Genomic DNA, 26,814 nt, shown 5'->3' on the forward strand with positions numbered 1-26,814 from the left:
AATACTTCAATTAGCTTCATCCCACTCCTCATCCCACTCATCCTCGATCTCGAACTCCCCACCAAAGAAGCCACCATGCTCCTCACTCATATGCTTGTAAATCTCGTCATCCGAAAACTCCTTTCCACAGAAGTAGCACCAGTCAACTCCACAACCCTCCACTGAACATTTGATATGCCCACAACCTGATATCCTCAGCGTCATAGTCCCACACTTCGGACAAGGCTTAATAGTGTCAACCATCTTCGCCTCAACCGTCGCCCCGGCCCCCCTCCTCTCCTCATCTAACCTTGCCCTATCCCATCCCCCGTGACACTCCTCACAAGCCCAATTACCAAGCTCAGGCGGCGCTCCACGGGCACAGCTCCGCTCCATAAGCTCCTTGGCTGTATGACATCCCCGACACCACGCATAGATCAACGTCCCTTTATCCCGAACGGCAAGTGTCAGATCCTTAACCGCCTGGATACCCATCCCATGCTTCGCTAGTCGCTGGGGAGCAGGGTGTCTTCGGCAGAAGGGACAGGCTAGTGCCGCCGTGTTGATTATACACCCCGCGGAGTTGAGGCCGTACCAGCCTGATAGACAGGATGTGCAGATCCGCTGGTGGCAGCCGCGGCGTCCGCAGGCTCGGGTTAGGGTTCCTGCTTTGAAAGAGGAGAAGCAGAGGGAACATTCTGTTTTGATTGTTTTGTGCTTTGCCACGAGGTTTTGGAGGGCTGTTATTAGGTCGGGGGAGTTGTGGATTGGTTTGCCGTTGTAAGTTAGCTTGGTGTCCTGGGTTGGGAAGAGGGTTATTCTCGAGAGGAAGCCTTCAGCGCCCATTGTAGATATGGTTTGGAAGACGGAGGTGTTCTGGAAGGCCCTTTCATTTGGTCTTTCTGTGTCCTGTGCTAGCCAGGATAGTGTGTTCTCGGCTTCCAGTTGGTTCGCGGTTACTTCGATTTCTGTCGTTGGCTCGTGGCCTGCTGTGCAATGGGGACAAGTGAACTCCGACTCATTGAATAAGGAAGATCTGTATTCTTTGGGCCAGATCATGTGGTTCAGGCAACGGCTGCACTTTACAGTGGGGGCAGCAGTTGGAGTCTGGCTTCGACAGTAGTGGCATTTTGGACCGACTTTCAGTGCATCGACGACATAAACGATGTACTGGGCCCTGCAGGACACTGTCCTACATTCAACCCAAGTTGCATTGGAAGTGGAAGTCACATCGTGTGAAACTCCTATATCTATGCGGGCCTTCGTATCTTCATCCCGCACACTAATGCAGAGGCCACATGTGCTATCTTCACCCATTATAGTGACAGAACGAGGAAACTTGCATAGCTGACATGTCACCAGCGGTCCGATGGGTGCAATCGACTTGTCTGGGGTCCAGGCTATTTGGGCATTGAGTGGAGTGTTGAGGTTCGTTTCAAGTAGCTTGAAGGCAATAAGACGCTCAAATAATACTCTGTCGTTGGGGTTCAAGAGCCTGGACTCGCTCATAACTGTTTCATTCTTGTCCAGGACCTCTACTTGCTGTCTGTGGTGTGCTTCATCGGCATCGATGAGAAGTGTCAAACATCCGACATTCCAATTTTCAGGAGTCGAAATGTCATTCCACTTGTCTTTGAAGCCGAGAAGTTCCCGCGTTGCCATTTCTGCAAGTGGCTTTACCCCCATGCGAAGACTGAGAGCGGCGACAAGAGCAGCAGGACGAGCAGAAAGCTTTGTGCCGGGCACGATGAGGTGAAATAGATATTTCCAGAACCGATTTTGGTATTTCTGTGTTGCCAGCGCTAGCGGGATTCTTACCACCTGTTCATTTCCAGTGCTGGCGATATGCTCTGGCAGATCTTTCTCCGATTCCACAACAGTCATCTGGGTAAGGATAGTTCCCACGCGGCGTAGAATATGGGCATTGCAAGATCGACCAATTTCCAAAAGATCAGCGCGGGTCAGGCCAGAGGTAGAACTGGGGCTATCTTTCGAGCCAGTATTTGTACGCCCAAAGCTTAGAGTTGGATCGAGAAGCACGCAAGGATACCTGTCTTCCTCGGGGACATCGTTGATGTCCGACATGATGTCTTGGGCGAAGTCGTAGGATTCTTCCAACCATTTCTTCATCTTTTCCCGTTGACTGCTGTCTGTCAATTTTTCCAGGCTACGGCTGAACGCAATCAAGAGCTCTTCGCGATGTCCATGGTCCCTATCATTGCACACCGCTCTCCACAGAGTTCCGAAAACAGGGTTGAGTGCCATTGCCTGGACATTGTCGTTGATGATCTGCGTCAAACACTTGACGACAAGATCTTTGTATTGCGCATCTGTGTTCCAGCGTTTTGCGAAATCTAGGACAGGAATGGTCTTCTTCGGAATTAGCCTCCTGAAGATGTCGGCAGTCAAGCCGGTAGCCCTGATGTTGTTTCCACAGGTATTTTCCTGGGTCTGCGAGAAGAAAGACATTGCTCTTACATCCTTCTCGTTGTGAATGTCGTCGATGTCGTCGACGGAATGATACCACAACAACTTAGCAGGGATATCTTCTTCCATGGCTGAGCTTGTAGAGAGAGCTTTTTCTACCCCCATCCACGCTAGAAGTAGATCTACTGTCAATTTTGAGGGGTCTTGCCACCGGTTCAAAACAATACAGGCACCGCCGGTCATGTGGCATAGGTAGGTATGCCAGCCAGATTCCTCTCCTCTCACGAAACCGTCGAGAATAGTGAAGACCTGGGCCGGCTTTTGTCCGCCTCGAAGGAGTTTGCCCGCAGATACCCAATCTTGAAATGAACTTCCATAGTTTGAAAATGATGTCGGGCCCAATGCGGCTTTTTCCAGAGAGCTATTGCGAGTACCAGCTGTGTCGTCCACGTTGGGATGAGGAGGCGCATCAGTGTAAAGAAATACAAGTGTTTTCGCATCTGGACGCATGAGCTCATAAGCCTTAGCGAGAGCTGTCTTGTGGGCCTCATCAGTGTCACTATTTCCCAGTGCTTCGAGGCGCTTAGCGAAGGTAACTAGGTCAGGCTGAGGTTCTTGCGAGGCTTCGTCTGAGTTTTGATGCAGCCACCCTGACCAGTGGAGAAGTTGATCCCCAGTGTAATCGTAGTCGCGGAAGGCCAGGACTCCGATCCGTGAAAAGCACCCTGTTAGTGCAGATATGGAAATGATCTGTGGTAGCGAATCGTTGAGGGAGCGAAGGTACTCCCTCATGGAGCCTGTTGCGTCCACGATGATCAAAAAGTCGTGTTTCTCCATGACTAAAGATTTTTGGAGAAAGAAGGAAGTGTTATGCTGCTGGATAGCTGGGGAAATCCAGAGCTTATGTACCAAAAGGCAAGTTCCCTGTACGGTGTGTCAGCGCGTGAGTCAACGCGACAACCTTGTAAGGATGAAAGATAGTCGCTTGCTAGGCGAAAGCAGTTAAGGGTTATGAGTCATTATTATAGTCACTTTATGTGAAAGGGCGAAGCTGGTGAATATAAGCGCTCAGATGGAGGCTAGTGAGGCTCGGGGTGTGTTTCGAGTTAGCGTTGTGGATACGATGAGGCTCAAGGGAACGACATGTATAGATATTCCAGGAACACCTAAAAAGCAACAGAAAGTGACTCCAGTAGAAGGAACTTGCAGGTACATATATATACAGCGTGAGATAGCATTAAGAGTTACCGTGGATATACATTATCAGATCGGTGGGATCTATCACCAACATTACACCACAACGCTAATTGACGGTAAATCGGCTGCCGAAAATGGCTACACTGGATGCCGGTTTAAGCCCCCTTTTTACCAAAATCTTAGTCGTCGTAACATCACGTACACTTAAATATACTATTGATCACTGAGCAGTGGTAGAAGAGGACTGCTACTAAGGTACTCTGCTGTTAGAGGAACCAACATTCTTTAAATTCACATGGATTTTTGGGCATGCTGATTGGGGCTTCCTGGCAACCGAATGGTTTAGCAACAGCGGTTAGGCAATAAATGATGCCAGCCCCGAACTGACGAGTGCTACTGTTCCAAGCATGGCCAAAAACCATGGTGGAACCGTTTACAATCTTGATTTAGCCACCCTCTCTGAAAGCTACTAATAGGCTATTGACTGTCTCCTCAACAGCCCCATGTGGCAACTCTCTATAAGGAGACTTCCACAATAGGACCCTTGTAGACGTGTCGGGCGCGCACAACGTAGTATATAATGGCAAGGAAGACGCTGCCTCCGATTGCCAGAACGCTCCAGTTCATCGTCTCCACTGTTGGGTCCATTGTACTTGGCCAGAAGCTGAAAAAGACGACGATGCTGATGTAGATGATCGCATACCCATTGATAACGGTACCAATGATGCCGGGGCAATGGAACGGTCCCCAGACAAGCTTTGCACCGGGCACGTTGACAATATCATCCTCGTTGTCATTATATCGGGAGATGTCGCCATGGACGCGGCGGTAAAAGAGCAAAACAGAAACCGTGAGGTAAGAGAGGTAGATACCCGACACTGCCATGGACACAATGTCCTCCATAGCGGTATCGGAACCAATGTTAATCAGGGAAAGCAACACAGCGACGGTCACTGTAAGAAGGATGGCGAAAATAGGCAACTGTTTCGTGGAAGAAACCTGAAACAGCAAATATTAGACCATTGCAAGACTTCTGATTAATGGAGAAGTATTTACCTGATTCCACCATCGCCACCCGGGAACACCCCTATCTCGAGAGAAAGACCAAAGCTGCCGAGACGCCGCAGCCAGTAGACCCATGAGGGAACAGACATAAATAGTGATAACGATAGCACACATGGTCAATGAACCCGGCACTGAGTCTGTTGCTTCCATGAAGATGCCCATAAAGTTATATCCAGTGATTTTCCCCAGCTTACCACCGAGGTCGGAGTCGGCGCAGAACATCATAACAATGATCATACCAAAGCCTAGGCAGCCGTTGATTCCGACACTAATCATAAGGGCGTTGGGGATGACAGTCGAGGCATTTGCGACCTCTTCAGACATCTATTTAAGGGTTTGTTAACCAGAAGCGTGTAGAGGAAAGCGTAACTCTAAGGAAACTTACATGCACGGCGGCATCACCTCCAGCGAAGGCAAAAGCACAGCTGGTCATACCAACGAACCAGGATAGTCCTTGCGTGGCAAAACCTCCTCCATTTTGGAAAGACAGAAAAACCTGTTCCTTTGTGTTATGGTCCGCCATATAGATGAGGGGGATTATGATGCCGAAGAACCCAAGAATATGCACAACCAAAATGACCGCCTCAATACGGGGCAGCAAGTTGCCGCCGAGCAAGTTTACGACCAATGCAAGACTCAGCGAACCCCAGACAATCAATGTTCCTTCCCAAGGCAGAGCATTGTATAGGTTGTTTCCTACGATCGCGGCACCCTGGATCATCTTTCCTGTTAAAAAGGCACAGGCGGCGAAGGCACTCTGCCAGCCGAGAACAGCAAACCATCCTACAAGTTCAAGTGTCAGTGATAATGAATAGTTTAAGTCTGTGCATGAGGCGGAAATCAACCTGTAATGAAACTCAGGAACTTCTGAAGTCTGCCCGGTGCAAGCATGGCAGCCCAGTGGTATTGGCCTCCTGCGGTGGGCGCCCTATTTGACAGTTAGCTCTGACTCTAGCCTTAGATCAATCAAGAAAGAGCAACATACATGGAGGCCAATTCCGACAAGACCATGAAATTGGCAAAACAGCCAACCCATCCGAAGATGTAGGCATAGATCGCACCGCCGGAGCCGCCACTGATATCTGTTAGAGAATGTTGCAAGGCAGCAAGTTGTTGACCGTGCGAACACACTTTGTGAGAGGGCCAGTGAAGGTGCTAGGCGACCGATTAGCGATGGATTCCGTGAAAATTTGGAATTGGACCGACTCACCCAAGCAGGCCTTCCCAAGTACCCAGAATAGTACAGCTGAAGCCGAGGATCGATAGAATGCCGAAGTTTCGCTGATTAGATGGAAGTGTCAATAGTCTGGCAAGGTGAGATTTGTGACATTGAAGGATGCGTTGCATACCTTAAGGACTGGCTTCTTTCCCATCCGCTGGAGATGCGCATTATCACGATCCACCGGCCTCGCGCCCCTGCTGGTGACGGAAGTATTGCTCTTTAATTCATGGGCCACCATGGCTTTTCTTTTCTTTTCTTTTCTTTTTTTTTCCCCTTCGAACGAACAGAATTGAAGGACAAGTGGGAAGTGAACAGCAAGGTAAATATGAGGAATGCAGCTGGGTTAAAAGTACAAAAATAGTGGGAAAAAGTCCGTGGGCTAAGTATCGGAATGCGGGTGGAAGGGTATCCGATTTGACTAGATGGATGTACCTTGGATGTTACATCGACTATAATAGCAAGCACGCGAGTAGATGACGCTAACGCATATGATTGTTGCAATTTAATCTCAGGCGCGCTCCGCCCTCTGCCCGACGCCCCATGGAGGTTTGGGGCCCATAATGTGCTATGCGGCAATGTCGATCACACGCGGGACAGATCCCCCAGGAAGCGCACTATACCCAATTGGACTACGCCACATATCGGTGGCTACTCATAGGGCAGCAATAAAATGAGGTTTGAACTAATGCAAGAGTCCGGGGGCCAGACCTCGGGGCGAATCCTTCGAGTAAAGGGGGAGCTTGAACATGATAAGACTTCTCGACATTAATTTGTCCTTTTACAATGACTACTGTGAATGGAAAAAAAAAAAAAAAAAAAAAAAAACCATCAAGTGATAAAGCAGGCAAACATATAGAGCATATATAGAGATCGAGATGGTACGGGAAGGGAACAAGCGTCACACGAGTTTGGGAAACCTGGAGGAACCATAACGCTCCTTCAGGGACCTTCATATACATAGTATACTGATACGTGCTGAGAGGGGATTTGAATCCTGGTCTCTCTTTTCTGGGCACTGGAAATCGAATGCGCGGCACTACCAGATCGCACAGCGATATAATAAAAAGCTTAAGACATGTTCCCTCAGCATGATTATACTCCCTAATACTCTCCTTTCCTTTTTTACTCTCCCCTCTGCTTCACATATTTTGGCTCAATGGGGACACGATTCAAAGGTGACACCAAAGACCCGGCGGTCAATGTCACCACCTGGGTTCTTTTGGTCACAATTATTTTTAGTGTCTCTGCTCGACTGGTAACTAAAATTCGACTGTTCAAAAGGCTCACCACGGATGATCTCCTGATCATTGCGTCTCTGGTCCTCGGCATCGGTCAGAGTATTGTTGTTTCGCTGGCAGTTGGATCCGGCTATGGAAAGCATTTCAAAGATGTCTCCAGCGCCGATATGGAGCAGGTGATGAAAGTACGCATCTCCCGCCTTCTATCGTTCACTTGTTTTATTTTGGAACCAAGGTTAATGTGCTCATTACCAGAACCTTTTCGCGGGGTCTCTTCTGTACCTCCTAAGCCTCATGTTCTCGAAACTATCTCTGGTCGTGTTTATCCGGAGTCTTACACCATCTCCCAAAGATAAATGGCTCGCCAGAGGCGTCGAGGCCATTGTATATGCCTGGGCAGTTGTTGCAATCTTTGGGACTGCATTCCAGTGCTCTCTGCCCCATACCTGGGACTTCCAGAACGGCCAATGCTTTAACTTGGTAGGTGGTATCTTCTTTTGTCCCTATTACTTCCTACGCCCCAATCCGGAAAATACTAATACGATTCGACGAGGCATATCTAGTTAGCTTGGCGCTACTTCATCGCTATCGCCAACATCGTCACCGACCTTTTGATTGTCGCTCAGGCGATGTTCCTAATTTCTAGAGTCCAAACGACGCGGGGTCGACGCCTGGGTTTTGCGGGTATCTTCCTGCCTCGGCTCTTGTGAGTGACCCGGCTCTACGGAGTACTCTCTTCCCCATAGTTCCAAGCTCGAAACTCACTCATTCTCTTTCCCTCGATAGTGTGACGATCGCAACGATCGTCCAGCTCGGCTTTCTTAAGAAGGGCAGAAAAACCAACGACCCAACGTTTCAGATGTGTGAAATTACCATTTTCGAAGTGATAATTCAGTGCCTCAGTATTGTGACGGCCTGTTGGGGGCAACTGAGCCCCTTCCTGTCCTGGATGCGATCGAACGGGCTCAAGCTTGATGGCGTGGAAGATTCGACCTCTTGGAGCTATAAGAGGCGCTCGCAATCACAAGGGCAGTCCAAGTCGCGCGGCCACAAGATCAGGTTCGAGAGCCACGAAAGCTTCCCTTTGCCGATGCGACGAGATCAAATTTTGGTCACGCAGGATTGGGAGGTCGACAGCCAGTCGAGCCATGCGCACATAATGTCGGAGGAAACACACCCCCAGGCCAGCAACGGTGGGAAGTGGTCGCCCGACCAACCTAGCCAATGGCTATAAATTAATGCTGGACGCGACATGGACATGCCTTGGCATCCTTCCCAAATCATGGAAATTACATCTAATTGACTTGATAAAGAAACAAGCTTTTCACATCCGGCGATGGCTCCCAACATAGAAAGTGTGCTTTTTTTGCATTTGAAACCAACCTTGGGGACGGACCTGGTCGCATTAGCAATGATTGAGCGCATCGTATGATGGGACATGGGGCTGCTGGGGGCCAAAGCATAACTGCTCATCCTACTGGCCAATGCAAGTGGTTGGGCCTTCTCGTTATATGCGGCATTTTTGAATTTATCCTTGCCGTCGAAGGGTTTATAAATCCACATGTGCAGGGAGCCATTGCAACTCTCTTATCGGCTCGCACCTCTTCCTTTGAAGGTACTATGCACACCCCGGCTCCTCAAGCCGCCCCCTGAAACGCATCTCAATGCCCCCAGCAACCATCAAGCGGATTTTATTCTCACTGCGGAGCCGTGTTTCAACGGGAAATAGCCCTCTTTCTTGAATCTGCCCTGGTGCGAACCCCTAGTCAATATCAATACCCTTCGCTAGACACTTGAACGCGTATACAAACCAATTCCGATATGGGATCAACAACCAATTCTCTCGTGCTAGAACCAGCGACACCGGAAGACGTCCCCGCCATCACTGAATTATGGTTCGCTTCCTTCACACAGCCCGTGATCGGGCAACTTTTTCCAAACACCCCCGGTATGCACCAATGGCACCGAAATTGGCACCTGGAGGACATCCAGAAGTCTCACTGCAGATACCTGCGAGTAGTTGATACCGAGTCAAAAGATGAGCAAGGCCGACCGCGGCTAGTTGCCTTTGGCAAATGGGACCTGGCCATGCCAGATGAGCGAGGTCGTCGCTTTCCGCATTGGCATGCAGACTCGCCTTACCAGGAATGTGAGGATTTCATTGCAGAATTGGAGCAGGCGAGGAAACGTGTCATGGGCGATGAGAAACATTACTGTATGAATGGGACCCCTTTAAAATTCACAAAGGAAGACAGTGTTACTGACCCGAAACCAAACAACAAAAGACCTGGATACACTTGGTACTCATCCTGATTACCAACGGCGCGGAGCTGGCTCTATGCTTGTCCAGTGGGGCTGCGACTTGGCGGATAAGGATGGCGTTGCGGCCTACGTGGATGCCAGCAAGGAGGGAGCATCGCTATACTTGAAACATGGCTTCGTGGACTTCAATCCTCCCGGTTCAGATGTGGCTGCGATGGCTCGCCGTAAGGCGACTCCGAGCGATCGCACTTGACTTGCGGACTAGGCTTCCATGTGGCAAGCTCTGTCATCAGAGAGAAAGGAAAGAATAGATTTCACCATACTGGCTGGGATTGTAGCTCATACCTAGTTGTTCGGTCTTAAGGAGTTTTATCTTAAAACCTGCCCTATCGCTTTGGTCTTCGCGGTGTGGACTACTACCTTGACAGACTTAATGCAGCATTACAAACGCCTGGAATCGGTCTGCAAATGGATATGGTTATAGTCGATTCCTAGCGCAAATTTCATAATTACTGGTACAGTATGGATGGATGGATGATATCATTTACCCTGACCTCTCGCTTTTGGCGATATACAGGATACAACAACTATATATATCCTTGTATGTACACGTGTAATGTCCCACTTCCTGAAAACGAACTTGGAGCCTCGTCAAGGCCTATCATGGCCCAGGTGCCGTTTAAGTTATTAGGCTGCCCTCATGGCGCGCGACTTTTGAATCTTTGTGACGCCTCAGCGAAGTCTAGTACGGCTTTGACCGTCCTAGCCCGCGACACGATGTCTGGCTTACCTCTCCTACCTTCGGTTGAGCCTCCCAGCAGACTCGACACGTCGTTGAACGCGTCCCCAGCTTCACGTCTTAGCTCCCTTCGGATTTCCCTCAAGTTTGGACAGTCCACCAGCACGTGGGTGACTGTTTCTTGCGCGCCGCACACACACTGATCATTGTCGCGGAAGCCGAAGGTCTTGGCATAGGTGGATAGCCAATTGTGGCCCGTGCGTAGCTGTGTCAACAGGTACGCCCGGCCCCTGGGCAAATTCCCATACAGCTTCCTGGTGTAGGTCGCCGGTAGAGTGCTATCGATTTTTCGCAGGTGACCGCCTTTGGTTGATGCTTTCCATTCCCGCTCCCAATGAGCGCGGATCTTGTCCCGGATAAGTGCTCTCTTCCTTGTCAGCAAAGGGCGGAATGGGTGTGTTTTGCCCGGGCTTGCCGCGTCTTTGGCCAACCGATCTGCTGCGTCGTTCCCTGGATCGTCGCAGTGTCCGGGTATCCATTGGAGGCGGAGCGCGATTCCCTTTGCTTGAACCTCTGCGGCCGCCTGGAGGATCGCGTGGATGATGCGTTGTCCTGACTTATTTCCTGGGTTTTCGATCGCCTGCAACGCTGACTTGCTGTCGCAGAGGATCGTTGCCGTTGTTGTTCCATTTTGTTCCGTTCTAAGCCGTTGATGGCTAATCTTGAACACTGTACTGACAGCGTAGAATATACCTATCAGCTCAGCTACGTGAACCGACCATCGGTCCATCGGTCCCACCTGGACCTGCTGGGACTCGATGACTCCTAGGTTGTTGTCGAGTGCAACGACTGCAGCGCCTAGGTGGCCTTCACGTCCCGAGGCATCCGAGTAGACCACAATGGCGGATGTGGACCGCACCATGTCCGCTTGTTCTCTTGCCGTCTCTCGGTCTGACCCGAACTCAATATCCGTGAAAGACTCGGCTCGCCACGGTGGCAGTGGTCGTGGATCGATCGTCTCTACTTCATCTAATCTTTCTAGGTTCATAGTCTTCAGGGCTTCCGCCAGTGGGAACCGAGCGTACGACCCGATGTTGTTCCTACGTTTCTGGGCTCGCCGGAGTGTATCCCAAATCGGATGGTCGCGCGGCAGGGTGTGAAGGCTTGCGATGGTGTTCTGCGCTCGGTGGCGCAGTCGGAGATGTGTTGGCAAAATATGTGCTTCCACTTCCAGAGTCGTGGTGGCCACTGTCCTGAAAGCTGATAGGATGCGTATCAATGTGGTTCTCTGGACTGTATTCAAGTGTCGTAGGTGGGTCTTGTCTCGCAAAGGGTCGTGCCAGACCGTCGACGCGTAGTCCATGACCGGCGTCACGCAGGCTTGGTAGAGCTGTCGCATCTGTTCAGGGCGTAGATGCCGCAGCCCGCCCAAAGCAATGCTGACCTTGATTGCACGTTTGATCGCTTGCTGGACATGTTCCTTCCAGCGAAGCTCCTGGTCGAACACCACGCCCAGCAGTTTGGCTGTGGGTGACGGTTCGACTGTCTTCCCGTTCATAACCACTTGACCCTGAAGCTGTTCGCGTCTTTTCCTGGTGATGTGAATCAGTTCGGTTTTCTCGGCTGCAAAGCAAGACCCCGTTCGACGGGCCCATGCCTCAATACGGGGAATGTCTTCCGATTGGATCTTGGCTAGGTTCTCTTCGGCCGAGTGGCCTACTCGCCAGCGGAAGTAGTCATCGATGAAGGCGGATGCTCCGCCGTGAGCGTTGACAGGCTGGTCGACTAGGTCGGAGTTGAAGAATTACTGGTACAGTAGTATTCGAAATCAGATTTACCTCTACACTCTTAGATTTTCATTCCCAAACCCTAGCTTAAAACACGCTAGTCTGATTTTATCCATTCCCTGGTAATCCCCGTCAGACTGTATTGTACTGGTAACGCGCGCTTCGCACGCTGTAGCCCTGAAACGGAAACAGACTGAAAAGGTTTTAAACTTGGATTTTTGATTACAGTACTTCCGGAAATCGGTGTCACCACCTACACTCTTTGTGTTTTTGTCCACGATGCCAAGATGCGCTAAACTACTTTTAGAAATAACAAAAATATTACCGGTCTAGGGCCTTATACCATCAAAACACCGGATTATTGTATTATTCTCGCCCATGTTTATTACCCGGCCTCGAAAACGCTGCCGATACGGTAGCGACGAAGTATCGGCTTATTAAAACTGCATAAAGGACACAGGAAAATAGCCGGCCAGAAATTCTTGTAAGCCTCTCCCGTACGCATGCCTCACCGTATACCTACTCCCTGTAACCCTGCCGATTATTTCCTATTTAGACATGAAGATCCTGTGGCCAAGCAAACTCAGCCGCATCGAAAGCCCGGGCTAAGTCTGAGGGGACATAGAAAAAGGAGAATCGTCCCGTCAAGAGATCCAATCTGCAGATAACTTCGATCTATAAAGCGCTCTACCAAGGAACCATCATCAAACCATGTCTCTTGATTCGAAATATACAAAAATGCGATCGCCAGGCAAAGAGGGCGATTGCCTTTCTTTTCCTCCAAAGTCTTTTCGAAGCAGAGCAAACAACCACTGGGTGCTTGAGAGTGCCTGCTGCTTTGGCAGTCTAGGCGCATTGCTTGCAATCGTCGGTGTATTGCAAGTATATGATAGAAAGTCTATGCCAGAGTGGCCATTAGGCATCACTATGAACTCTGCGTTATCGTGGCTTTCGCAGATCTTAACAGCCCTTGCGCTGAGCGCAATAGCCAGCTGCTTAAACCAATCTAAATGGGTTTATTTTAGTCAAGCGCACCGATCGCTCGCAGATATGAATGCGTACGATTCGGCGAGTCGGGGGGTTCCTGGGTGTATCATGTTTCTTTGGAGCTTCACACGCATCAAGTATGGTTTGGTCTGTTCTTGAACGTAATAGCATATGACAGAGGCTGATATTGCGGTTGTCTAGACACTATGCCACGCTTGGCGTTGTCGTCACAATTATCGCAGTCGGCATCGGACCTTTCGTGCAGCAGATGGCGACAATTGAGAATAACTTGGTGCCTTCGGATGCCTCTGCATCCACCGATCGCGCGCAATCATTGTTTTTCCCAATCGACATTAGGTCCGTTATACCACCGAGTGGCATGTTAGCAGCAATGTTCGGGGCCGTCTTCGCTAGTTCGGAAGCGAATCTTTCGACGAATGACGCTCAGAAATCTTACCCTGCCGTCAATCCTTTATGTCCGACCGGAGAATGTTCTATCTCGCGATTTACGACGCTCAGCCTCTGCTCTGAGTGCGTAGACATCTCTCACTTGCTAGCACTTAATTCATCTAGATGTGGGGGAGACGGGTTACCTATTGACTACTTTCGCCTCCCGAATGGCTTCAATGCTAGCATTGAGCCATCTCGCACATTGCATCGCCACGGTAGCATCAATCAGAAACTACTGAAAACAGATATGAGCTCCGGCTCCAACAGCATGCGGTCAATAGCTGGACTAAAGGATTATGGCAACAGCACACTACTGGACTTTACGTCCCTTACCTTTTCCTTAGGAGGAAATACCACTAAAGGGACTGCGGTGCAATGCAGTCTACACTGGTGTATCAAAACTCTCTCGTCTGTTACAAAGGAACACCGAACCGAAGAAGAAACACTTAGTACATCAGTCACCCCGAGCGCCACCTCCACGGAGTCGGGATATTTAAAGCTTGGATCAGGAAATACCTCAACGCCAGATTTTATAATCAGCCGAGGTTCTCACGACAACATAAGAGAATGGCTAAGGAAAAAGTTACAAATGGATGGTGTCGGTACAACTATCTGCATCGGGACTGGTTTTAAATTTGAGTCAACATCAACGTCGATAGAGAGTGAACTCTTCCAGCCTTTGATGGAATCATCACCGCAGACCCTGTTTTCCAATATCGCAGCAGGAATTAGCACTTTCATTCGCCAATCGGGTAGAGCTAGTCAACGAGAATTTGCATCATGGGGTCAACTGGACGGTGTCCCTCAGGACGAGGCTCTAGGCACTGCGGATGGGCTTTCGTGGCAGAATGAGACGCAGATTAGGGTACGTTGGCAGTGGATTACACTGCCGGTCTGTCTTGTATTTGCGACTGTTGCATTCCTGGTGGTGACCGCACTCCAGACGAAGAAGAGCGGAGTGGACGTATGGAAGTCTTCAAATATTCCAATGTTTTGTTCGGGCCTAGATCAAGTTTTCCAAGAGAAGCTTCGTGAGACGCGGGATCCCGTTCGAATGGATGATTTGAGTGAAGAGGTGTTGGCGAAACTTGTGAAAGATGGAAAGATGTGGCAACTGAGTGCGCAATTGAACTAGAGATGTCGAGGCTGCAGCCAATTTGCAGCCCATGCAGAGTGAGCAGGATATTTATCGCCGCCTACAACCAACAGAATCCCAAGAATGTTCAAGTATTGTCAACTGCATTGGCTTTCAGGACCGAGCCATCTAGCTAAATATGGTGTACCAGCAACTCCGCTGACCTTTTCACAGGCCGGTTACTTAGAGTAACCTTCCACTCGACCACTCGATCTGGTAGTGAACACAGTTCGAAGATTGTCCATTCCATGTTCCTCCATTTGTTTTTTTTCAACGATTTGGTCATGATCCGTCGTACGGAGAATCATTGCCTTATCTACCTGAGGAGACCTTTCTCATTATTGGAAAGGCCGAAGGGAGGGGTACATCGTACGACAATAATACCTATGCTGTGCTGCCTGGGTAACACGACTCAAAGTGACAAAATACACAGAGATAGACTAAGTTCCGAGACTCAGCTTTGAAGCAGCATAGAATGATATCAGGGTCTTTAGCCCTAACCATATCGGCGAAAACAGTCTGTGCTTCATCGGTGATATCTTGGTGATCTTTTCCCGCGACTGTCTAATCCAGAAAAGGTATTGTATTAAATAGGCTGACATCGTCAAAATCCAACTTAGCGTTGTTTACAGCAGAAATAAGGTCCGAAACTGCATTAATGGTTCGGCAGTTGCGTTTGCCTTCCATAAAGCCGTCCGAGCTTTCCTGTTTCGAATGCGGCCGTTCCAGTACAATAAGCACACCACCCTTCAATTCCGGTCGCGCCATTTCGAGTCCGAAGCTCAGGTCACATATCGGGTAGTCACTCTCATCGACCTCGAGTGACGATCCAAAGCTATAGGGGAGCTGAATGTGCTCAGAATTATCCTTATCTATATCGTTACATCTTGCCTCACGAATCGCTCCCCGTAGTCGATGGTCAATAGGAACACCTAGGCACTCCATTTTGTTACAACTTATGTATCAGTGAGCTATATAAAAGAATTCCAGCGACTATTCCCAGAGTTAATCTCTGCGTAAGGGCAACATCGAGCATTGATAGCACACTTCAGTCTCGACATCAGCCGATGTGCGGAGTCTATCTAATCCGACAGCAATATCGCCAAGCAGTACGTGGCAATAAGCAATGGAGCATCCTAGCAAAGAGGGGCCTAGAACAAGAACCGAAGCAATCACATAGGGGAAAACGTGTAGATGTATTGCATACATGCACGGCGAACCCTAAGCCCTGGTACTGCTTGGAATGTGCAGGGCTCGTCGGCAATTCTAGCAAAACCATCAGCGTCTGTACCGGTCTGGCGTCGAAGATCGCGCACGTAATGTCTTAAGCCACCACAGATTGACACGGACGAATTTTGAGTTGACAGTGTAGTAGCTCGGAAGATGGAGCAGGGTACTGGTGACCTGAACACCACTCACTTCTCGGTCGTGCGCCAGACTATTGAAGCAACGGAGAGCGAAATTATCCATGTCTCTTTCCCGAAGACGCAGATCAGTGGCGGTTGGTGGGTCGCCAGCAAGGATGTCGAGACACGAACTCTTCTCAGGATTATTTAATTTTAGCTACAACTGGATTCCCATCGGCATGAGTCTTTCCTCGGCCTGCCACAGGAAAGAAGTTGTCGGATTTCTTTTGCCATGCAAAACCTTGGCATCTTTCCCTTACGGCTCACATGACATAGTAAATCATTAATCAAATGACCGGGGCCAGAATGTGTGTAGCGAATGTTGATGGGACCATCAATCTTCACATACTTACCAGAGTCCAATGCCGTGTTTTATTAATAACTTCTCAAAGGAGTAGAGGTTGGCCACCGTCTGAAAAAAGACCCATCTGCTCCTCATTCATCCGCATTTGGATGATAGGTAGCCCAAATTCAGGCACTTTAAGAGGTCCATTTCTGACAATATCTGGTGTTCACGCAATGGTAGCATGTCAATCAGCTTGTGAAGGGTGGATGAAGAGTGGACGTAGAGTTTGAAGGTTGTTTGATAGAGAATGATAGCAGTGAGTGAGGGCTGAGGTTTGGTCTTGTCAGTTGACCCGTGGGCCCATGCCTAAGCCTCCAGCGCTTGCAAAATCGGTGAGGGGAAGTTTCTTGATCAACAGATGCTAGATATGGTATTCCCAGGAACGCAACAAAAAGACACGCCTGGTCAAAAATCCAGTGCCGAGTCTAACGTGGGGAGCTATTAGGCTTTGGCAGCATCGAGCTTGCTGTTTTGCAGTTCGAAGGCTTCGACCATGGATCGAAGGGAGGCAACAGATACTGGTATGGGTGTTCGGCCTTGCAGCCGGTTCCAATTTGGAACTCTTTTGTTGGGCAGAGATTCATGCGGGCAATGCGGGTCGGGCTTGGCAATCTCGCAGATCAGCTTATACCCAGACTTGAAATGCATCTGCGCCTCAAGGTACTTGTTCTCCAAGCAGCAAATAGATGTGAAAAGAATGCTAAGGGTAAGAACCCGCCACCAGCCATCGGGTGAGTACGACTTTAGCAGGTCCTGAACAGCTAGGTTATAGTGCCGAAGGGTATGCAAATTGTCAGGCATTGTAGACGTGCTAGCAGGTACAGTGTAAACAGAAGACTCGTGAGCTGACGCGAGGCTAACGATCGCATGACGGATGGCATCGTCAAGGTAGCACGCTCTAGGAATTTCCGTCTTCCAAAATGTAGAATTAAAGACGCTTCCTAGAGAAGGTGCTGTCACATCAACGAAGAAACGGAAGCTGCGCAGTTCCTTGGGGTTCTTGCCAGGGAGAGGCAGGATGGGATTGGCCACAGCCTGAAGGGCCCACATTGGACGGTTTTGTGACCTTGGGAATCCATTGGCTGACATGGTAGCATAGCCGTCACACTTGCGGCCAGTGGAGACACACAGCTTGCATACCGGCCTCGCCTCATCGCAACGTACTTTCCGGGTCCTATTTATGGTGGTTTAGTTAGAGCTGGTCACCAAAGGCTGTTTGAGGAGGCGTACCTGCAGGTCTTGCACCCATTTCCACTTCTGGTGTAGTAGGCTCGTGTGGCGTTAGTGTTTACGATTCGTGGCTGGGTGTCACCAGACTTGTGGGCCGTAGGGGGGTAACAATAACAGCCGATCTCTCGATAGGGTGCTGTTTCGCCTTCGAGGAGGGAACGATCAGCTCCCGAAATTTGAAGCGCCGGACTCCATTATCGACACATGGAATCAGTAGGCGAGTACATCGCGAACATTTGGGTTTTGATTCATCACACTTCTTTTTTTGCTGCCGACACGCCTCACAGGCTCGGCTTGTTGGAACGCCAGGCATTGAACACTCAGCAGCCTCATACAAGTTTCTGTTCAAACGGTTCTTCTGACTGAGGTGAGGTACTAAAATAGAAACATAAACCTCAACCGGTGTCCAATATTGGTCTTCCCTTGAGTTACGTTGCAGGTTGTAGTCTTTGGATGGCGGAGATAAGCATGAGGGCCGTGCGAAAGGAAAGAGAGGAGAGTACAAGTGGCGCCGCCAAAGCCTGGGACTACCCGCTCTGACCGCCTTTTTTCTGCTCCCCTATTCTGCCCCGTTATCTCTTTTCTTTTCGTCCTTTCGAGGCGTACAGGTCCGCGTCCCTGAACACCTTCTAACCCACAGCCAGGATACACGAGTATCTACCTCGCATCCACTACCTGACATGACCATCCTGCAACCTGGTCATATGAAGAAAATGAGCTCATGTTTCGAGATCTCTCTCAACAGCGACCACCAACTCCAGCGGGCCTCTCGTCTCTCAAAGTGGATCCAGGGACTCCCGGGGGAAGCGGGATTGTCCAGACCCACAGACCCACAGATGTCTCGTCCAATCGACAGAAGTGATTCCCTGTTTGGCTCGTTCGACGCCAGATCGTCCAAATTGACCTCAGGAATCCATATGCACCATGCGGGTCCTGCAGATCATATCTCCATTCATCCTGTATGCTTCATGTATATCTTTGACAAAAGCTCCTAGGGTACAACCTCTCGTTCCCCGGAGCTATACAGTTTACTCCTGCGAACTGTAGGTCTCCTGGGAATTATGATCCCTACTCTGGGAGCAATCAGTTTAATACCAAAAAGCTACTTAGTTACCGGTGATTTATAGTGAGGGATATATTATGGTGTTTGAGGGCTGCACATATCATATATTGAATGAAAGACTATAGTTAGAACACGTATGTACTGGACGGTTCTTTGCAGGTCTCTTCTTTCCATCCCCCACACCACTCCTATCCTAGCACAAACACAGCTCCTAGTTGACTCCTCTAGCAGCGGCCAGCATTGACATCAGACCTAGAATAAATCATTAGTACTATATTCAATAGCACCCTAGAAGCAGTGAAACTCCGAGAAGAGAATGTAAATAACTCACCGGAAGTACCATCCGTTTCTCTCACCGGAGCCACCAGCCTCACAATTGTTGATTTGCTCGTTCAGATAAGCAACGCACTGAGACGAACTAAGGCTTCCCCCAGTGGTGGCCTTGCGCTGAAGCCAGAACTCGGATTTATTCTTGCCGAAGGGAAGGTTGAAGCAGCCATACTTTGTTTGACCAGCGCGGTAGCCACCTTGGCCGCCGGAACCTGTGCACCACTTGCCGGCATTGTCGATGGCGGCGTTGTGGTTGTCACCCCATTTCTTGCCGCCGGAGCAGCCTCGCTGGACGAGATTTTGGTCTTCAACGGGCGAGGCCGAGGCAACGCCCATTGCAAGGAGGGCAGTGAAAAGGTACGAAAGCTGCATATTGGGGTTGTGGGTAGGCAATGGTTTTAAGAAAAAGTTGTGTAGATTTGATGGCTTGATATGCTGCTATTGCTGCTTGAGTTGGTTGTCTGGGTCATTTTCGACGGGAATAACGAACCTATTTATACAAGAATCCGGGCTCTTCCTAAGGGTTGTCTGTTCTTGGAATATCTATATGAACCAGTACTAAGAACTGACACTCATAACCTGGGGGGCCTAAATCTCCTAGAACTCGACTGGATCTACTGCTAAGCTGAACCCATCCCGAGCTGACTGCGTAGCCAAGGTCCTAAGATGCTAAGATGCTATATCAATGGTGCTTTATGCGCACCATTCCTGGCGACTCTCCCGAATTGGGGGGCCGAATTTAGGGCCGACGTTCTGGAGCGGTACATAATACTTAAAGCGGTTAGCCACCGAGGCTGACAGGCGGGTGTGACATAAACTATTTATGCAGGGGTGGAGTACAGTTTCATGGCACTGCACGCTCTGAATGTATGCTTACTTTCCTTTTTCTTTTAATTCTTATTATATATGCAGATGTGGCTATACTATATAGGAATCAACTCTTAATGTTCTATTAACTGTGAGTGGAGAATAAGAAGGGTACTGGTTGATTTCAATTCACTTATCACTATTATTATGGAATAGGGCTCCGTGTTAAATGGGAGAAGGCTCCATATTGTTTGGGAGTGCCGCCATGTTAAACGCTATACCAATGGGGTCAATCGCCACCAACCTGGAGACCAACGGACCGTCTGGCCCTAGGTATTTGTGAAGAAGGCAGATTATGGCGACCGCAAGACTGAGACCTACCCAGGGTAGGTTCATGTAGAAAGCCCACCGCTAGGTGATGTGACTATTCGAGGCGAGAGCGAACCATATAGGACATCCAAGAACGAGACCCACGGCCCATATTGCGCTCAAAAGACCGAAAACAGCACCACCGACACCCATGACGATCCGGCCAACTATGACCGCAGGGAGATCGGACGCTGCACCAGCTACAGCAGCACCAGCCATAAAGATCACAACATTAGCAATATAGATACATTTCATGTCGACACAATACATGATCATCCGGGAGAAGGGATAAAACAGCAAACACGGCGAGGCTGAAGGACAGGCTGATCCATGGCAGAAGCGTAACGTTGCCGGAGGCCTTGTAAAGGGCGGGTTGGATATTGGCCACATTGCTCACATCATAGCCTTAACAATGACATTATCAGAATAATGATTCAGGATGGGCCTGGTGTTAGGATACATGGGCTCAACCGACCATTAATGAAGGCTGTGAGGGTTGTCAGGATGAGGATTGCAAGAGGTCCCTTCCATTTCCAGTCCGGGATGTGGCTGCAAGGATGAGTCCCTGGGGATAATGAGGCCTCCTATTATGATCTACGAGTGTGGCCCGACCCTGAATTCTGTAAGAAAGCATAGGGATCCGCTGCTGGCCGTGCCTAAGCGTACGTTGGGTGGACGATGCGGAAGGGCTTGAAACCACGCTCAACAAAGCATTCAAGAGGCGCCTGTCGGGATTTTGACTTTACACCATTAATATCGGTGGAGGCGGACCCAGTCATTAGTGGCGCATTGCTATCCATGTCCAGATAACTAGCTTGTCCAGCCTGGAGATCATTCTCATAGCTACCAGTGTCCAAGTGAACTGAGTAACCTTCTCGTTCATGACCATCTGGCAGATCAACAGAAATTATATTTTCTTGAAGATCGGCTGGAATGAAGTCGTCATCCCACGTGCCGATCATATCATGGTTGATGGTCACATTATAATAAGCATGATTATGTCGTGAAGAAGATCTGGGACATGAGAGAGATAGAAATGTGCTTATCTAAACACAAGGAGAAATAAGGAGGTTGGATAGTTGAAACCTTGGATTCAAGTACAAATGTGATGATTATTTTAGTCTATGGGAAAGGATTAGCTACTTATAGTCGCTGCAACTTATCCCCCTTATCGAGGCTCAGTGTACTGCGTTCCTCTTGTAGCACATTAATCTCCAGGGTGTGGCTTTCTGCCTCATTTCTTTCTTCTGGGGTGTCCAATTGCCTCACTGCATCGATAGTCTGGGTTTCTGAGCCGGTGGAAGAGCATCTCACTGAAGCTCTTGGTGCTGGCTGCCAAAATCTCTGATGGTTCAGCGTCACCATGGTAGGTAGATTCAAGAGGTTTGAATTGACTGGGAATCGAAGTAGGAGGTAGCAAAGTTCAGGTTTGAACGATATTCCCCCCAAAAAAAACATGCCGCAAAGGAGGGATAGCTGGGACTATTTATGTGCTAAAACTCATCGTTTCAGTTTGCTCGTTACATTGAAGAGCGGACTATAAGTTAGAGACAGAACTGGCATAGATTCTAGATCTATCGACAAGGCAAACATGGCAATGATACCACATCAAATGACGTGGCAGCTTCTCCAATACTCATTTCAGCCAATCGCAGAGCCATTCATAGCTGTGGGGGATCAGTTGTAGGAAAGGGTTCCTAGGAAAACTAGCTTAATTCATCCAGTGGCGGATTCTTAGTCCGAAATTAAACAAGATCCGTCAGCCGATGTCGTCGACTTGCGTCACACGGCGCGGCGGGGTGTTCGAGACCTAGGGCATACCACGCAAAAAGAAGTCGCACGAAGCTCAAATCGAATGTTGTTCCTGGGATCAACGTGGTACAGGGTACGGAGCCACGGACAAGGGTGAATTTCCGTGGTTTTCCTATTAAGCGTCTGCTGAGTGGAGTCGGCAGCAAGAGCGAGAGAGCGTATGAGAGGACGTGGAAATGAAGTGATGCTGGATTTCTCATGCAAGTTGAAGCAACCGAGTCGATCGGTGGAAAGTTCGAATAGAACAGCAAGTCACTGTAGCGACGTAGGAATACGTCATCTCCAGACATGAACTACTAGGAACACCACTGGGCAGTGCGGTTACAACCGGAGCAGGCGAAAGCTAGAAAGCAAGACGAGAAGGGAAGGGGCTGATCAGGAGAGAGCAACGGGGTGAGCGATCAGCTTGCTCAGTGACCAGCTCGGGGTTGCTCAGCGGGCTGTTCAGGGCGGCGAGGTGACCAACTCACCCTGTGCTCCGGGAGCCGATGGACAACAATATTACAATGGCAGAGTGCTGCAAACATCCTCTATCTAGTCAAATAATACGACAAGAAGGGTAAACTTTTACACACAGAACTTGCCCGGAAACACCCATCCCAGCATTGGCTAGCCTTTCAATTATCAGGGACCGATCTTCCCGAGTACACAAATTGCAATATAGAGCTAAACTCATACAATAGGCTGAGGGTTCTACTTCGGCTAGGCAACCTGGTTTGCGCGCTTCCACCCTGAGAAGCTCCCATCAGCAACGGAGCGGTATGTCAATGAGATCTACGAGTGATCGGTGTCCTGGTGGAGGGTTTGATGAGAAACAGCACGGGCTGGCTAGTCGGTGGTAAATGCACATACGCCGATTTGTCTTTCGTTACCTGGGCTGTTGTCGACGAAGGCCTGCTGCGTGAGTTGAACCGAGCTGACAAGCTGGCTGAAATATTTCCGATACACTGCTTGACTTCGGTCATTGAAAGAGAGGGAGAAGGTTGCTAAGTGTCTGGGTGTCATTGCTGAAGGACGGGCTGCCATGAACTGTGTTAGAGATTTATAGGGTTGAGGTGATTAATGATGGATTATATCACGACTGCATGGCGTTGTCTGATGAATATCCAAGCGCAACTTGAAACCAGTAGATTATAGGTAAATGATTGACGAGGAACAACAATGCGGGAGATCCAGCATCACATCGTCGTCCGGGTATTTGAAGTGCAGATGAACCAAATATGACAAATATCTCCAACGCTCGAACCCACTGCCTTTGCAGTACTCTAGTCCAGGAATGCCAAAAGCAATTACTTTCGGCTTTTGTATGATGCACCGTCCGAGTATCGGTTCCGCCAATGTTTGCGTATGCCATTTATACACATGCCATGCTTCATGAATTCAGCTGTTTACGAGCCGACATACCACACCTCGACTCCAAGAATATCAAACTTGACACCCTCGTCAGAGAGAGGTTCATTACCGAAAGTTTGGCAGGAAGCGCTAACACCCTTTTCAAGGCTTTGGTCAACCCACAATCCGTAGTGACCATCACTATTCCGATATTAGCTAACAGTACCAACAAATCCACAATGAAAATTACTTACCCGCCTCCCAGACTGAGAAATCCAGTTTCACAGAACATCATATAGTCATTAACGCCACTGTACGGGAAAGCCTTGAAGCGAATGCGCTCAGGGGTGCTAGCACCACTGCGCGAAGGAATAGAAGAAGGCGAAGGAGGCGCAAGGACACCACCACTAGCAGCAGCCAGATTGGTTTTAATATTGACATTAAGACTGTGAGAGGGCGACTCCGATCGAGGAGTTTTCAATTTCGCCTGGGGATCATTGCGCAGCGTACTCCAGCGGGCAGCATTAGTGGTATCCGCAGAAGGCGGAGGCGGGAGGCCAGCGCGCTCAAGCGCTTCCTCCGATTGAGGACCTTCTCCCGGTAGCGCGAGAGGGAAGCTCGCTGGAGGTGGGAGTACACTAGAGCGCCAGAGGAAGCACTCTCCCGTGCCGAAGAATTGTGAGTCTGGATGTGGATGGTCGGTCATATAGGCGCCGAAGACGGAGCTTGAGGGTGAGGAGTCGCGAATTACGAGGACGTAGCCCGCCCGCGGGCTGCGGTGTGAGAACTCAGCGCAGTTCTCGTAGAGGGTGGAGAGGGACGCGCCGTCGCGGTCGAGGCTGTAGGCGAGATGCCAGGTCTCGGCTAGTTGGAGGCGTGGGGGGACGAGGAGCCGGATTTCTTCGGCGAGGGCACGTGTTAGGAGCTGTTGCTGGAGCAGGTCGATGCCTTTTGGGATCTTGAGGGTGAGAGGTGTGAGTGGCGGAGGCTGAAAGGGCGAGGCTGTTCGGCGCGGCGTGTAGACCTCTGATGAGGAGGACGACCTCGACCATGGGAGTGCGGATGGCATGTCTTTGGCTAAGTCTGGTTCAGTTATGCGACGGTAGAGGCCTGAAACAACGTGGCTGACTGGGTAGGAGAAGTAGGAGGCGGCGGATTGGTAGGCGGGTGTTTTTTGCGTGGGAGTGCGAGACCTTGATCTCGAGGAGGAGTGGATTGGAGGGTCGGGAGAGAGATCTGGCTGGGATGAAGACGACATGCGGAGATTCTAAGTCAATTGCTGGCAAAAGAGCTTCGGCTAAGCCTAGAGAGAAAGAAGGGAAAGAAAAGAGAAGAAAGAGAAGGGATAGAAGAGAGGTATGCGGAGGTGATGAAACCCGCTATCACTTATCTGTGGGGGAGCCACGTCAGGCTTCGCCTTCTGTAGCTTACCCTGTTATATTCATGGATTGCTACATGTATATGCTTGCAGGGAATCATTGTAGCTTTGGAGTGTATATTTGACCCTCGTCTTGACGCAAGCCATTTTTATTTTAGATCTGATAAGCCTTGCCCATATCAACTTGAGCATATTTCCCCACGAACTTTCAAATGTAATCTTAAATCACTACATCACTAGCTGGAGAGTACGTTGTACTTTGAATAAGGATTGAATTGAGATCAAGCTCGATGCAACAATGCTACCTATGTCAAGGGACCAAACGCCCTGGTCCTCTAGACAACAGGCTGTTCAGATCTTGCCACGTCAAAAATCATTTTAATGCAAACAGTATTGGTATCATAATGGCGTTGTATCAGGAGATCCATATAAAGAAATCATATCTTCGTGCTAAGGACGCAGATCTACTGTCTCGAACTCGAGTCCATTAACCTCGAAAACATGCCCGGGTCGTAAAGCACCAGTGTAGATGTTCTCCTCGGCATGTGGATGGAATAGACCGGTCTGCGTGCAGCTCAAAACAGCCTTGAGTCCCGGCGGGTCAGTCAGACGAAACACTCCCCAGTCCGGATCTTTGCTTGGAGCGCACACGATAGCGATGCTCTCCGGGAGCATGACTTGGTAGCCGCAATGTGTGTGTAGGTCGCGGGAGCTCATGAAACAGGTCTGCGACGGATGCGTGTGGATCCATCCGAGGACCATCAGGTCCTCCGAGTCACAGTAGTCGAAGAGAGCAGACTCGTTCACCGTTTCGCAGGTGTCCGATGTGGAGGTTTGCTCTGGAATCACCACTTTAGATATGAACAGTGCGTTAGAGACGAGAGTACCACAGAGAACTCCGCATGTCTCTAGGTTACTGCGGGTGTTGGGAGCAGCCAGGGATAAGAAGCGATTTCGGAGGTCGGCTGGCAGGAAGACGGAGCGCAAGGGAGTGCCATTTTCCAGATAAGCGGAAGGTTTGAAGGTGTAACTGGATGGATCGAGATCAGACCGCTTGGTGCTGGTTTCTTCTGCTCGAAACTTCTCGGGGAGTGGTGGGGCTGGTGCCACTTTTAATGGCTTTGGCGGTGCATTTGTGTCAATAATTGAGGCCCTGCTGGGCTCAATGTGCTCTTTCGGAGGTCGGATAGGGGCCGCATGGCGTTCTACGTTCTTATCAAGGATGGCGATCTGGCCTGGAGATACAGTGGGCTCCAGAGGCTTCTGACGCGGCACACTTGGATATTTGTAGACTGACGAAATCCCGCTCATTGAATCTTTGGCGCGCTGGCCATAAGTGGGCTGATGCGTGTGATCGATGTTGGACCTGATGCCCTGAATCCGTCGGCTCAAGTCTTGGTCGCCTGATCGAGTATCTGGCTTCGATGCAACTTCCCAATCACCCCACACACCGGCTGTACGATGAGCCTCCAGTTCTTCTGCTGATGCGCTTTTAGTCCCTCGGATAGTGGCACGCCGATTGAGCTCATGCTGGGCAAGCTGAACGGCAAGGTCCCGATTCTCGCCGGCTTCCAAGGGCTCGGCGACACCGGCCAGGGCGGGGTCTGTAACTTGCTCTCGCGGCTCATTATTGAGTTTGGATTGAGCTGGCAATTTGCGAGATTCACGCTCGCGCATCAACTGAGTGTAGCGCTCATATCGCTTATTGATCCGAGGTCTTAAAATCTCCAGCTTGCTGAGGTTCTTCTCCACTTCTTTCTCGGCGGCCACCAAAGCTTTGCGGTCTTCTTCATACTTTGCTGTATCCGGATGCTTCGAAAGATGGACTAAGATCAGCTGGGCGTGTCGGAAGAGGAGAAGGTATGCTTGTTCGTCGTGTCCTTCGGATTCGTAGATGTGTGCCTAGGGGACCCAAGTTAGGCATGAACCAACGAACCAGACCGGGTGTAAGCAAAAGCAACCAACCTCTCGTAGAATCGTTGCCGCCGTCCTCAGCCAGTACCGCAAACGTACGGATGAGTTGTACTCGTAATTTTGGGCGATGCGAGTGATGCTCTCCACGCTCTGAGGCGGAGTACCTCCGGTGCCGACGTGGGAAGCCATCGCGATGACAAAGTTAAGATACCCGTCAAGCCTCAAAAGGCATGGAGAAACGATCTCCGAAACCTGGCACGAAGACCAGCGGCAATTGTAGTAGGGGAGCCGCATCTAGACGTGAATGGGGAGGAAGGGTGGTGGGGAGATGATCGGGAA

General features: G+C 49.8%; 9 protein-coding genes across 9 annotated transcripts; 4 read left to right on the forward strand and 5 right to left on the reverse strand.

Annotated features, from left to right (window-relative positions):
• Nucleotides 1–6: 6 nt before the first annotated feature.
• On the reverse strand, nt 7–3,243 carry N7446_004162 (uncharacterized protein; the record flags this gene model as incomplete). The annotated part of the gene is made up of 1 exon (XM_058512911.1): nt 7–3,243. One exon carries the CDS (start codon nt 3,241–3,243, stop codon nt 7–9), a length of 3,237 nt encoding a protein of 1,078 aa, XP_058374240.1.
• Nucleotides 3,244–8,949: 5,706 nt separating this feature from the next.
• On the forward strand, nt 8,950–9,643 carry N7446_004163 (uncharacterized protein; the record flags this gene model as incomplete). The annotated part of the gene is made up of 2 exons (XM_058512912.1): nt 8,950–9,343; nt 9,414–9,643. The coding sequence occupies 2 exons, from the start codon at nt 8,950–8,952 to the stop codon at nt 9,641–9,643; spliced, it is 624 nt and encodes a 207-aa protein (XP_058374241.1).
• A 3,011-nt stretch (nt 9,644–12,654) lies between these two features.
• Nucleotides 12,655–14,488, forward strand: N7446_004164 (DUF3176 domain-containing protein; the record flags this gene model as incomplete). The annotated part of the gene is made up of 2 exons (XM_058512913.1): nt 12,655–13,040; nt 13,084–14,488. The coding sequence occupies 2 exons, from the start codon at nt 12,655–12,657 to the stop codon at nt 14,486–14,488; spliced, it is 1,791 nt and encodes a 596-aa protein (XP_058374242.1).
• A 1,383-nt stretch (nt 14,489–15,871) lies between these two features.
• On the forward strand, nt 15,872–16,045 carry N7446_004165 (uncharacterized protein; the record flags this gene model as incomplete). Its single annotated transcript, XM_058512914.1, has 1 exon — nt 15,872–16,045. One exon carries the CDS (start codon nt 15,872–15,874, stop codon nt 16,043–16,045), a length of 174 nt encoding a protein of 57 aa, XP_058374243.1.
• Nucleotides 16,046–16,681: 636 nt separating this feature from the next.
• N7446_004166 (uncharacterized protein) lies at nt 16,682–17,329 on the reverse strand (the record flags this gene model as incomplete). The annotated part of the gene is made up of 1 exon (XM_058512915.1): nt 16,682–17,329. One exon carries the CDS (start codon nt 17,327–17,329, stop codon nt 16,682–16,684), a length of 648 nt encoding a protein of 215 aa, XP_058374244.1.
• An 821-nt stretch (nt 17,330–18,150) lies between these two features.
• On the forward strand, nt 18,151–19,265 carry N7446_004167 (uncharacterized protein; the record flags this gene model as incomplete). The annotated part of the gene is made up of 2 exons (XM_058512916.1): nt 18,151–18,328; nt 18,826–19,265. 2 exons carry the CDS (start codon nt 18,151–18,153, stop codon nt 19,263–19,265), a joined length of 618 nt encoding a protein of 205 aa, XP_058374245.1.
• An 816-nt stretch (nt 19,266–20,081) lies between these two features.
• On the reverse strand, nt 20,082–20,294 carry N7446_004168 (uncharacterized protein; the record flags this gene model as incomplete). Its single annotated transcript, XM_058512917.1, has 1 exon — nt 20,082–20,294. The coding sequence occupies one exon, from the start codon at nt 20,292–20,294 to the stop codon at nt 20,082–20,084; it is 213 nt and encodes a 70-aa protein (XP_058374246.1).
• A 2,945-nt stretch (nt 20,295–23,239) lies between these two features.
• N7446_004169 (putative oxidative stress response protein Oxr1) lies at nt 23,240–24,441 on the reverse strand (the record flags this gene model as incomplete). Its single annotated transcript, XM_058512918.1, has 2 exons — nt 23,240–23,384; nt 23,438–24,441. 2 exons carry the CDS (start codon nt 24,439–24,441, stop codon nt 23,240–23,242), a joined length of 1,149 nt encoding a protein of 382 aa, XP_058374247.1.
• A 570-nt stretch (nt 24,442–25,011) lies between these two features.
• Nucleotides 25,012–26,769, reverse strand: N7446_004170 (putative endosome-associated ubiquitin isopeptidase (AmsH); the record flags this gene model as incomplete). The annotated part of the gene is made up of 2 exons (XM_058512919.1): nt 25,012–26,463; nt 26,527–26,769. The coding sequence occupies 2 exons, from the start codon at nt 26,767–26,769 to the stop codon at nt 25,012–25,014; spliced, it is 1,695 nt and encodes a 564-aa protein (XP_058374248.1).
• Between the last annotated feature and the right edge of the window lie 45 nt (nt 26,770–26,814).

This window comes from Penicillium canescens (assembly GCF_028828765.1).
Source record: "Penicillium canescens strain IBT 15451 chromosome Unknown utg000003l_segment0_segment0, whole genome shotgun sequence".
NCBI classification, from domain to species: domain Eukaryota; kingdom Fungi; phylum Ascomycota; class Eurotiomycetes; order Eurotiales; family Aspergillaceae; genus Penicillium; species Penicillium canescens.